Here is a 12,125-nt window from a genome sequence, read left to right as displayed (position 1 = left end):
GTATGTTATATAAGATACACATTGTATATGTCCTGTACCAGCTAGCTGTTTTATCTCTCTTGAAATAAGGATGGCATGGAATTGATCCTAGCCAATACTTTAACTAGCATTATTTCATACTTTTAAACCCCTTAGTATTGCACAAAGACATACAGCAGTTGACCTTGTATATACTGCATACATTCTTCAAAAGGTAGATAAGAAAATACATATCAAATATGCATGTGTACATGCTCAGCAAAGGTGTCATTTATTCATGAAGGAATGGTGACCCTGTACTGAACCAAATCATGTAAGATATAATTTGGCTTACCATACATGAAGTTTATAATTTTGACAGAAGATGGAGAACAAAAGTATAGGATTTCGTCTTTGTGTTACTTCACTAGGATTTTTTCTTTCTTGTGACAGAAATGACAACTGAATAAAACAATACTGATAATATCTTATATTTTTTACTTACGTTTGGTATATTAAAACTGACCATATTAACATTAATTATGATATAAATTAAAAAAATGTCACCCACACTAATTAAGGTACTATTTGCTCCTCCAGGTAAAAATACTGGTACATGTAAGTAACTGCTACATGAGAGAAAAGAAAATAATAATCTGTCGGAATATTTCCAGCAACAAGAAAGTTAGCATTTGTAGTAACAGTCAGTTCCAAAGGCTATGACAACTGGCTAAAACTGTAATTGTGTTACCTTAAGCCTAAAAGCAAGAAAACATCTGCGTTTTCATTGGTAACTAGATCAATTGGTATGTTCCATGTCTACCTCTCCAGTGACAGAACACATGCTCTATCAAACCAACATGTTATATAATAAATACTTTATATTTTACAAACTCAATTTTAAGCACTCTTAAGTGTAAAGCTTAATTTTGTCAATGTCTTCTCCTTGGAAACTGAACTAAACCTGTCCAGATAAGAATAGATTTCACCTTATATTATCTAAATGTTTCGATGGTAGCATTGTTATCAACTCTCCGACAACACTGAGATATAATTAAACCACAAAGGGAAGTAACTATTTACCAACGCGTACAACACATCATTAAATCATTAATCAAAAAACCTCGGTATACCATGAGTCACTAAAAAACTTTAGATTTAAAAAAAAAAGTATGTTCATAAGTATATTTCAGCTATGTATTAAATATCTATATCTTTCCTGTTTGTACTTTCTCAGGTCACAGTTCCACAACATATATGTATAAATATTCAACAGTCCAAGGACATCATTAGGTCATCATCCTCCTCCATCTCCTCTATACCACTCATCTGACTTCGAGGGGTGCCCTGACTATCAGGTATTTTTTCAGACTTGGGTGTCCCTTGTGACTGACTTGAATATTGAGAGCGAGGTGTGTTTGGTACAGGTCTCAGGACTGTCAATCAGATTAAATTTATAATCATTTTAAAGCTTTTTAACCAAAAGTATAAAAATTTAAACATTAAATGCAAATTCATTACTTGAGAAAAACATATCCTTTCTAAATAGATGTCAAACATTAAAGTCACTAAACTGGACATTGTCAAATAATTTCTTTAAAGGGAAATAAATCATTTTGGTCATCTGGATATAGATATAAAGATGTAAACATTTCTGTATTATTGTCATTATGTAATGCATCTATTCTGATTAATCACTTTTGTATTAAGTATACTATAGAATATAGGATAATTATTTGAAAATGGATAGAAAAACTGATCATAAAAATGTTATGTAGTGTATCTTGTTCAAATCACAATCACCAATGGTGTCGCAATAATCTGAGAGGATTGACAAATGACATTCAACTTAAAAGTCCGTAGTTTTGCTTACTGCAGGACAATGGACTAATTTTTTTTGTATTTGTTGGTACTTAACTTAACAACAATAGTATTCTTGATGAATAAATCTAGTAATATCAACTTTGTTTATACTGACCTTCCCTCTTGTCCCCACGAAGTATTCTCTGGCTCTCCTCAAAGTACTGGTTAGGGTGATTTATACTGTTAATATCCTGTTCCTCTACCCCTGTGTGTCTGGCCAGGAAGTGTTTCGTACATGCTACTCCATAGTGGCCACCCTTTACCTCATTCATGATCTGTACATAAAAATTGAGTAATCCAAACCTGTATTTACTAAAAACTCTAAATCTAGGTAAAAAATTGTAAAGCAACATATGAAAATGAAAATCAGAAAACTGTTTCAACTGTTTGATCAGACTTCAAATAATTATGAAATTAGTTTTTACACACATGTAAAATACACCTTAAAACAAGAAAGAGTTCAGTGGTAGCTCATCCACTGGCTAGTGATGATAAACAATTATTTAGAATTTACAGCCTATCAAACATCTTTTTACAATACAAATATAAATTCAGAAGGTTTGGTTGGCAAAGTCACATTCAACCCTATCTAAGCAAGAATCATACCTTGTCTATATAATCCTTTGATAAATTTTGTGCCCGTAACTTCTGTGCCAGTAATGCTTCATCACAATGCTTAAATGGACAACCTGTACAAGTATACAAGTGACACATTGACATTACCAAGACAAGATTTATGACATTGCTCCTGTGTGAATTAAAGAATGTTTTTGATAGAAATATTAAGGATTATTCAGATATAAAAACTCCTCCCCCACCTCAATAGTTTCAATTATGTATCTGCAACAATGAAGAGGTTAAAAAAATAGATTAAGTAGACTGATTTAAGCAGAAGAAAAAAGTATCAAGGAATAATGCATAGTATTAGATTCATTTGATGTCAAAAACAACAAAGGTAAGTAAAGGCTAGTTCATGCAACATTTCATTCAATTAATATCTGTAAATATTCTGTATGAACACGGGCCATCAGAGACAGTTATGCTCCCCAAATGGGACAAAATTTAAGTGTGAAAAATGATAAAAGGGCAATAAGCGAGTTCTTATGCACTGTCCCCCCTCCTCCTCATTGAGAACTACCTATGTATGAATTTTCATGTTGATACCTCTCATAGTTTTAGTGTAATGTCAGTAAACTTGCATTTACATCTGGGTCGCTAGTTAGCTTTAATTCTTAAATCCATCTATGACATGACCAAGTGTTTGATACACCTAGAGGAAGGTATTCTTCATGTTTAAGAATCTTGATGGACCAATGGAAACCATCTGTGGTTGTGAAATTTGACTACCCTGACCAATGTGTACAGAAACAGGTTGGCTTTTTATGCATATTAAGAACAGAAAAATTTCTCTCACCAATGGGCTAGTCAGTGTCTTGGAACAGCTAGTCCTGACCTGAAAATCACTAGCCCTGGGCGTCGGGCTAGCGGAATTGAACACCCCTGAACAACATTTCGTTGGATACCTTTCCTTAATATTCCCACTAATATTTAGCTCAGTGGCAGTGGTGAAGTTTAAAATATGTTTTTCAAGATGGCGGCCATCTTTGATTTCAAACATACTTGAAAAATATCAACACTTGGTCAGCACTATCTCAGGATCATTTCATGCAAGTTTGAGCTCAATTCCACCAAGTATTATTTTTCAAGTATGTTTTTCAAGATGGCAGTCATCTTGAATTTCAAACAACACTTGGTCAGTACCATCTCAGGATCATTTCATGCAAGTTTGAGCTCAATCCCACTGGTGGAACTCAAGAAGAAGTTTGAATGTCAAAAGTTAACTCATGTCTGACGACGATTGTCAAAGCACGATGACTAGGTCATAATAACCCTTCGAATAAGATGACCTAATAATAACAAAGAGCAATAACTCCTAAAGTAAGCAAAAGAGAGTGATGGTTCTGATGCACTGCACTTCTCCTTGTTGAGATTTACTTACCTATGAAGTTTCTCTCATCAACTACATTTACAACAATTCAATAGGTATAGCAGTATTGATAGTGATAATATCACTTTAGTTCTTTGATCTGACAAACTACTTCAGTATGAAAGCAACTACAAGAGAAGATAAACACCTTACCATGGAAGTCTCCCTGTCCAGGAGCATTGGACATGATGATCTTCATACAACTGTAGGGAGTATAGTTGGCCCTCTTCCCCTCCTTACCATAATTATGGCGAATATTGTAGGAGTAATTCTTGTCAAACTGAAACACATTTTGTCCATTAAAATAAAAAACTTGATTTCTATCTCTTGAAAACACTAAAAGTTTGAAAATATAATTGAACTTCTCCAAAAACCTTACATGGGACATCAACATTTGGCTGGTTCATGGAGAGTTCTGTATGCAGATGAAACAAACTCAGAATCCATCATAATTTCATTTTCTCTCTAAATTTAGAGGCAAAGCATTCTTATTATCCTCTTGATTTGAGTGGTACCTGCATGGTTAAACTAACATGAAATTTGCATGTTAGTGTTCATATATATATTCTGTGGAATTGATCTTTACTTGACTTTTTAACCTAAATTTGCAGAAAAATCACAGCTCAATTTCACTTTCAATCCTTTGATGCAGATAAAAAAGCCATGACATCCTACTTTTGGAACAGGAACTTTTACCTTGTCACCATCTATAAGTTTGGTGAACTCTTTTCTCCAGAAGGTCATCGCTTCCTCGAGTGAGAGCCCTATGCCTTTTAGGAACAGCCCATACTGCTGGCGACCTCCATGACGTAGATGGTGGTCTCGTCTCATTGACTCGTGCAACTGCTGCATACACATGGGAAATGACTGTTTGGAGAGCTGTAAACACAAAATACAAACTTGTTTAAATTTTGATGAATTGGTTAAGATTTTTTCAAAAAATTCTTTTAAATATGTAAATTATATCAACAATTGTCATAAATAAAACCTCAACACAAGAATTACCAGTAAACTTATTATAGCTGTCCCCCACACTGCTGTCCTGATGTACAAGAATATCACAACAGTTGCTGCTAGTCATTATTATGAATAATTCACAATGACAATAAACTGTATAAAAGTATTCAGCTCTAAATTTTCAGAGCTGATTGTTTGAAAAAAAAAAGAAAAGAAAAGGGAAAAAAGTTACTCATATGTCTGATACAGTGTGTTCAATGATTCAACTTGATTACTTGCTGTCACTGACTTTTTTCTATGGAGATCATCTACTGCAGGAAATGTGACCAGATCCTGTAACCTTGACTTGAGCTTACCATCTCAACCATATCTGCTGTGATTTGCCCAACATTTGTCTTTTTCGAAGTATAGTCTTGCCCGACATAGCGCTTACTTAGTCCACACACCATTGGCAGTAGTCTGTCATCCTCCTCCAGATGAGGGAGGGCTCGACAGGTGACCTGTTCAAGAATACATATACATTTACATTGTAATCTACAACATGGGTAACTACAGCTAAATCATATCCAGGACATCATAGCATTAAAATACAGCTCTGACACTCAATATCATCATCTAATAAAATTTCTAAAATCTCAAAAACTATTTCTGTTAAGACAACATTGACAGTATAAGGACAACGCTTACAGCTAATGAATGTGACAGGTGTGCACGGTAGTGGGTCAAGAGGATAGAGATCATGTCCTCTCGTGGCACATAGGCAAATCCTTCTTTTAGGAACACCTTCCTCTTGCTGATAAGGTCTAGTACCTCCACAAATGGAACCTGAGGACAAGAATTAAATGATACATATATCTGAAAGTGTGTAGATATTATCGTTACAGAGTATAGATTTACAGTCACACGAAACAAAGACACCTTCAAAAAATGAATAAAGACTGTCACTTCACTCTCTAATAATTTAAATAAAACATACTTAATACAAAATCTGTCATTATCCTAATCTTAACATGCAGTCAAGCTTGGACAGATATATTTATAGTCAATAACACAGAAATTTCCCAATACTTTCACACTTTCCTTTCAGCATCTCTGCAAAGTGGTAAATATACAACCCTCAAAATAAACTGGAGTGTGTACCTGGTTTGTACAGGTGTACTACTTATTCAACATGTACAGTACACATGCCTTAAGAATCTAAATCTTGAAATACACCTGATTGTTTCTGATTTTTAAACTTATTCGATAGTACACACCTTGAAATACTCTTGTGTGTGTGCTTGTGATGTGTTCCTTCCAGCTGCTGCTATCAACTCTGGAGTTATGTCCCTTTTTTCCTCATCAGAAATCTGTCAATTACAAGCTATAACTTAATATCTTTAGTATACAGAAACATGTCTACCCTTATCAACCAAAAAGCACATTTCTTTTACAATAATTTCAATTCTTCTACCTTTATATTATGGAAGTTAATGATTTCAATGTTTTTGATTTAGACCCAAGGACAGATTTCAAACATTATTGTCATAAAGGTGAATGTCACTAATACCGAATTACAATGCATAGTAAACCTCTTGCAGGTGATAGATTTCATTGAGACATGCTTAATGGTCTAAAAGTTAATCTGTTAAATTTGTACAAAAGTTTGCATAATTTATCTATGATTTGGTAAAAATCACTTTCAAAATGACTAAAGATATGAAGCTCTAAGAAATGATAAAGCACATCACAAATATATTATTATCATTATGCTATACTCTATCAAGAAGTCTACAATAATTTAGAAACTAAACTCTTGGCATTATATTACACGTTTAATATTTTTGTGACGATAGGAAATATGCTACCTAACTAGACAAACACATTAGCAGACAACCATCATTACATTGGTACAACCAACAATAATATATCAATCTGTATTCCTTCTCTCCCCAGAATTAATGATCATGGAAGCATTAAAGAGCCTTCAATCTGGAAGATAATACCATTCTAGAAGGGGTGACTATTGAGGCCAAAATAGCTATCACGATAGTAATGGGACAGTAAAATTACTAATGCAACGCTATCACGATACCTTTTTTACCTTTAACATGTTTTTTAACCCAGAAATAATGCAAAGTCACTAATCATTTATGTATGAGAATGCTCAATTAAGCACATGTTAAAATTGAAAAACAAAAATACAATTTTCATACAATCAAGTAGGTTCCACAGTGATATTTGTTACACTTTATCGTATTTTCTTATTATTAATTCTATACATAAACATGCTATTCTGTAAGACTAATATTCTCACATATACCTTAGTTTTACAGTAAATTCAATTCTTTGATTTTTTAATGGGATTGATTTTCAAAACGCTGCGACCTTCCGCCATGTTGTTTATTGGAATGGGTCATCTCAAAGATGGGTCTGAAACTTTGACGTTGAGCTGAAGAAGTCACCACCTTTCCTACTATAATTTGTAGATTTAATTAGATCATATTGGAACCAATAACGATATAGCACTTATTGAAGATATAAACTCTTATTAATGTAACAACTTGTGCTTAAAATTCTATTTAGAGTCAAGTCAGTGATATTGCAATTCTTGTATTTAGCACTACCTTGATTGAGGTCCCAAAGATGATTTCATAAATAAACGAAGGCTTTTAGCTGTTTGGCAATTACTTGGTGAAAATCTTGCTTTCAAATAGCATTTTTGTTTAATTATAAAACTATTGTTAAGAATCAATATTTCGTAATAGTTATCAACTTGAAAATATGCTATCGACCTAATGCAACCTAGACAAGACCAATGCATCGATATCTCAACCTATTATTACACCATTACAACCTAACAAGTCTTTGTACAGCACTGATTAAAAATTTTTGATGTTAATTGAAATTTGACGTGATTTGTGATTAAGCAGTACAGAGATAACATACTGGACTGTAGTTTAGATTATTTTCTCTGAGGAATTCTTGTCTGCTCTCTGGTGTCTCCCTCTGGAACCTCAGTCTCAATAACTCCAGCTCTTGCTGCAAAAACCATCTCCTCAGCTCCTCCCTCAAATAACAAGACATTTATAATAACAAGATGATTATGGCTACCAAACTTACAACAGTTCTACTATTTTCTATCTTTGTTATCTATCTGTGGAAAGTTAACTTCCTTTTCACTGAAGATTTACGACTGATGAAAACAATGAAGTATGAAAAAGAAAACTGACTAACAAAAATCTGTAGACTCATACTTTAGCCAATACAGTGTCTGGTTACTTACGATCTACAATAGGCCAGTCGTAGAATGAAGTGTGAAATGTGGTCCAGTCGTCGAAGGAATTCATCCTCTCTTCTGTCAGTCTGAATCAGAATATCAAAGTTACAATGCAGAACTTAAAATTGTCACACTGTGACACAAATAATCAGCTTCATTAAAATGCTATTAGCATCATTAACATATGCCATTTTTTGCCCAGACCAATTAATCATCAGATGGACCTCATACAGGATGGTAAATGGTTATTTTCTTCTATTTGCAGGAAATTTAGCTTTAGTACAAATCATACGAAAGATGTCTTATATTCCATTTTCAGTGATGTTTGAAAATAATAAAGGCAAACTGATTTCAAATCCACAAGTCACCATGTGTTTAACTTTTCCATGTCAGTCTCAAAAATCCAACCAGATTTGGTCAATTTCGATATCATAGAAATACATATTTTTCTTTAGTTCTAACTGTTTTAGGGCAGCTGTTTAACAGAAGTCAGTTGACTTACTATACTATTAAAGCCGAAACAATATCTCATAAAATTTTAATAAACTGAACTTTGCTTTACAATTGTAATATATGTAATGTATAAGCATTCAGACATTTGAAAATTACCTATTTCTGTGGCATTTCAATCATTTACAGAATGATTTTTTTTAAAGAATCAAGCAGTCTCATTCATTTTGTGTGCACTGACAATCAACTTCACCAAATTCTCCAATTTCAAACACTTATTCTCAATATTGTATGCGAGCACATCAATTTACTTCTGGTAGTGAGTATCAACAGTTATTGATTTGTAACTGTAACACTGTTGTTTACCATCTTATCTTCAAATAAGCCCCTTCATCTACTGTAAAAGTATAAAGGTTTGTAAACCACTCTGAGTTTGCTATTTTGAAAATTGATTCTGCAAAAATGAAGGTGGCTTATTTAATTTGTAGGCACGGTCTTATTTGTGGATAGATATGGTTCTAAATCTTACCCTCAAAATAGGACCAAACTTTGTTTTCTTTATTTCTTTTTCTACCAACTCTGTATACTTTTCAGTACCTCTGATATGCCGAACACCTGCTGTATCAAGAGCTTTCAATACTGAAAAAAACCAAGACCAGAAAACAATATAACTGATGTACTTTATTGGCATCAATGTGAGCAATTATTTTTCAATGTCTCTGACAAGGATCAAATTCTGATACAGCTTTATAACTTATTATTACCCTAGTACTGTCAGTCCAACATGCAATTTGCTTTCAGCTATATTTTTTATTACCGCCATAGATTTTTGTGTAGCTGGCTTCATGTGGATCATATCTGGGTGAGTTTTCTATTATTCAGTAGGTATGTGATACACTTATGGAAAACTTTGTCAAGCTGGACTGAACAATTTATTATATTGGGAAAAGTAAGGATGAAGATGAAAATTGATCAATTCAATCTTATTTTTTACTACATAACTATCATTAGGTGTTAATTATATATTATCTTTTACATCAATTAATTACATGTTTACTCCACCAGCTGGCACATTTTGCATTTATAGCTTTCATAAGGGGATATTTGAAAATTAAGACTAGTCTCATATCTGCTGGGATGCTGTAACATAATAACTGAAATAATAAATTTACTATGAATGATGCAATCTTGTCCATTCGAGATTTCCATACGTAGTAAGCAAAATAAGAAAATATACAATAAAATCCCTTGGCTGTTACATGCTCTAATCCCTTAAGCTAAAAGTGACAGAAGGATAAAGTGACTTCCGGTGTCAATGGCGACGGACGCAATCGTCTTCAGCTCCAAGTGAGCGGTGGTATATTTCTCAAATTTAAAGTTACATATATCGATAATTAGGGAACTGGTGTGTGGAAAGGTTGTTTGTAAGCCTTTTCCACCGAGGGGATATACGCCTGAACAAGTCTAGAAACCCGGAATTTACAAACATGCCGAGCAGACCAAAAGTAAACAAACAAGATGCTGACAACGGCGGACAATGGAGAAATGTACGAGCAACAACATCAATGGGAACCAAGGAGAAAACCAAAGCAGCCAAATTATTTTCCACCCCATGGTCAAGGGATCAATGGACGTGCAACGTTTGTAACAAACTATTCGATGACGATAAGGCAAAGATGCTTGAATGCCAGCGTTGTCAGGAGCATTTCTGTACAAAATGTTTGGACATGGCTGATAATGAGTACACTGTATTAACGAGTTCAGAAGCTATGTAGTTCTGTTCACAATGTTGTGTACTTATTGAGAAGAGTATCCATAATGACAAGTTGATAGAGCAGAAGTGTGAGGAGATAATGAAGACCTTTGAAGAAAGAGTTAAGAGAATAGAGGAGGAACATAAGAATAAATGTAATGAGAATAGAGTTAGAGAAATCATAAAGGAGGAAATGGCAGTGGAATCAGAAAGGAGGACACCACATGAAGCAACAACACAACAAGGAGCATCTACAAATACCCAAGAAGTTATCACAGTACTGGAGGAGAGAAAGAAAAGGGAAACCAACATACTAGCCTGCAAAATTAAGGAGCAAAACAACAATGAAAGATGTGAGCGAAAGAAACAAGACGACAAAATCATAAGAGAAGTCTTGGCTGTATGTAGGCTTAACTCAGGAGCTCTTGAAGGAATATCCAAAATTATAAGCAAAGTCAGAAGCATCTAGGGCCAATTTTAGCAACTTTCGGATCAACAGAAGACAAAAAGGTGTTCTTCAAGAACATAAGAAAATTACAAAGTCATGAACAATTTAATTTGTTGCGAATCAGCAATTGATTTAACACAAAATGAAAGGGAGAAGGAAGCATCACTCTGGGAGGAAGCAAAAAAGTTGAGTCTTGAAAAGTCACAGTCGGGGAAATACATATTCCGTATCAGAGGTCCACCATGGAACAGAAAAGTAGTACGGCAAATAAGGAAATGAAATTAGATCAAAACAAGTGAAAAGTCAACAAGCAACAAGAATTCAAGGATCACCTCAAATGTTTTTACACTAATATTGATAACCTGTCGAATAAATTAGATGAGTTAAAATTTAAATTGTCACAGTTAGGAAGAGGCGAGCAACAAAACTCATACTAGGATATAAAAACCTAACATACCCGGAACGCTTACGGAAACTAAACCTACCAACCTTGGAATATCGCAGAAACAGAGGGGATATGATTAATGTCTACAAAATCTAAAATAACATTTACGATAAACGAGTCACTACTAACTTTTACAAGATGGATATCAACAGTAAAACAAGAGGACATTCACAAAAAATATTTAAAAAAAACAATGCCTTTTGGATATCAGAAAAAACTTTTTCAGTTTTCAAGTTGTAGATAAATGGAATAGTTTACCACAATATATAATAGATGCAAATAATGTTATACAATTTGAAATATTACTGGACAATTATTTGAAACTCTGCTAATAAATTAATTAATAAGATTGATTACTGGTTAAATGTTAAAAATGCAATGTACATCGGAAGTAAAATTATTTTTGTATATGTACAATTCATTGATATGGATAGAGAGGCTTACAGCCTGCATCCATTATTTTTCCTATTAAATTCCTATTAAATAAAAATGTTAAACATTGCTTGCATTTCAAGGGGAAAACTGGTCTGTCAAGATTCGCATTGGCCCATACCTCTACAAAGAACAACAAGGGTTACATGTACACATTCAGTTAGACAGATTTTATCCCTGTAATTGTAATAGGATTAATGAAAAATACCCTGCTGTTTCGAACTAACGACCCTTCGGTCAAGATCTCTAGCCGGACACTCTACCGCTCAACTAAGGGAAGTTCCCACTACCCAATGCTGGTTAGGCTACCTGTACTATCAACTTCTACATAATGCTACCAGTTATATACTATAAACAAAATGTAACGATCATGAGGTAGTACAGATAGGGAACCTTTTAACCTCTCCACGGCGTATTCTTCAAATTCCTGCAAAGATATCGTATCTGTCGGTGGTGTGTGAAAGAACTGAAGCGGATGGGAGTATTGCTGTTCAAGCTTTACCCCCTTTCTTGTTCGTTTCGATCGTGTTTTTGCTTCGCTGAAATCCATGTTAATATTTTTTCTTCTTCCCG

At 34.0% G+C, this 12,125-nt stretch overlaps 1 protein-coding gene and 1 pseudogene across 1 annotated transcript; one reads left to right on the top strand and one right to left on the bottom strand.

Moving 5' to 3' along the window:
- Nucleotides 1-781: 781 nt before the first annotated feature.
- On the bottom strand, nucleotides 782-12,102 carry LOC132561341 (DNA primase large subunit-like). The gene is made up of 12 exons (XM_060226066.1): nucleotides 11,946-12,102; nucleotides 9,004-9,113; nucleotides 8,031-8,110; nucleotides 7,694-7,814; nucleotides 6,022-6,114; nucleotides 5,453-5,590; nucleotides 5,122-5,265; nucleotides 4,505-4,687; nucleotides 3,962-4,088; nucleotides 2,428-2,510; nucleotides 1,937-2,096; nucleotides 782-1,394 (listed from the first exon to the last, which is right to left on the bottom strand). The coding sequence occupies exons 1-12, from the start codon at nucleotides 12,100-12,102 to the stop codon at nucleotides 1,228-1,230; spliced, it is 1,563 nt and encodes a 520-aa protein (XP_060082049.1). The 3' UTR covers nucleotides 782-1,227.
- On the top strand, nucleotides 9,962-10,954 carry LOC132561763 (uncharacterized; annotated as a pseudogene).
- Nucleotides 12,103-12,125: the final 23 nt, after the last annotated feature.

This window comes from Ylistrum balloti, unplaced genomic scaffold, assembly GCF_031769215.1.
Source record: "Ylistrum balloti isolate Yb309-2 unplaced genomic scaffold, AGI_CSIRO_Ybal_v1 Utg369668, whole genome shotgun sequence".
NCBI classification, from domain to species: Eukaryota; Metazoa; Mollusca; class Bivalvia; order Pectinida; family Pectinidae; genus Ylistrum; species Ylistrum balloti.
This window is presented reverse-complemented; position numbering and strand designations above follow the sequence as displayed.

Bases quoted from the DNA above. Each gene is read 5' to 3' on its own strand.
- LOC132561341 (XM_060226066.1), bottom strand. From the start codon at position 12,102: ATGGATTTCAGCGAAGCAAAAACACGATCGAAACGAACAAGAAAGGGG. The intron at 9,114-11,945 runs GTTCCCTATCTG...GGTTTTTTTCAG, and splicing joins CGCCGTGGAGAGGTTAAAAG to TATTGAAAGCTCTTGATACA. The intron at 1,395-1,936 runs GTCAGTATAAAC...TCTGATTGACAG, and splicing joins TCGTGGGGACAAGAGGGAAG to TCCTGAGACCTGTACCAAAC.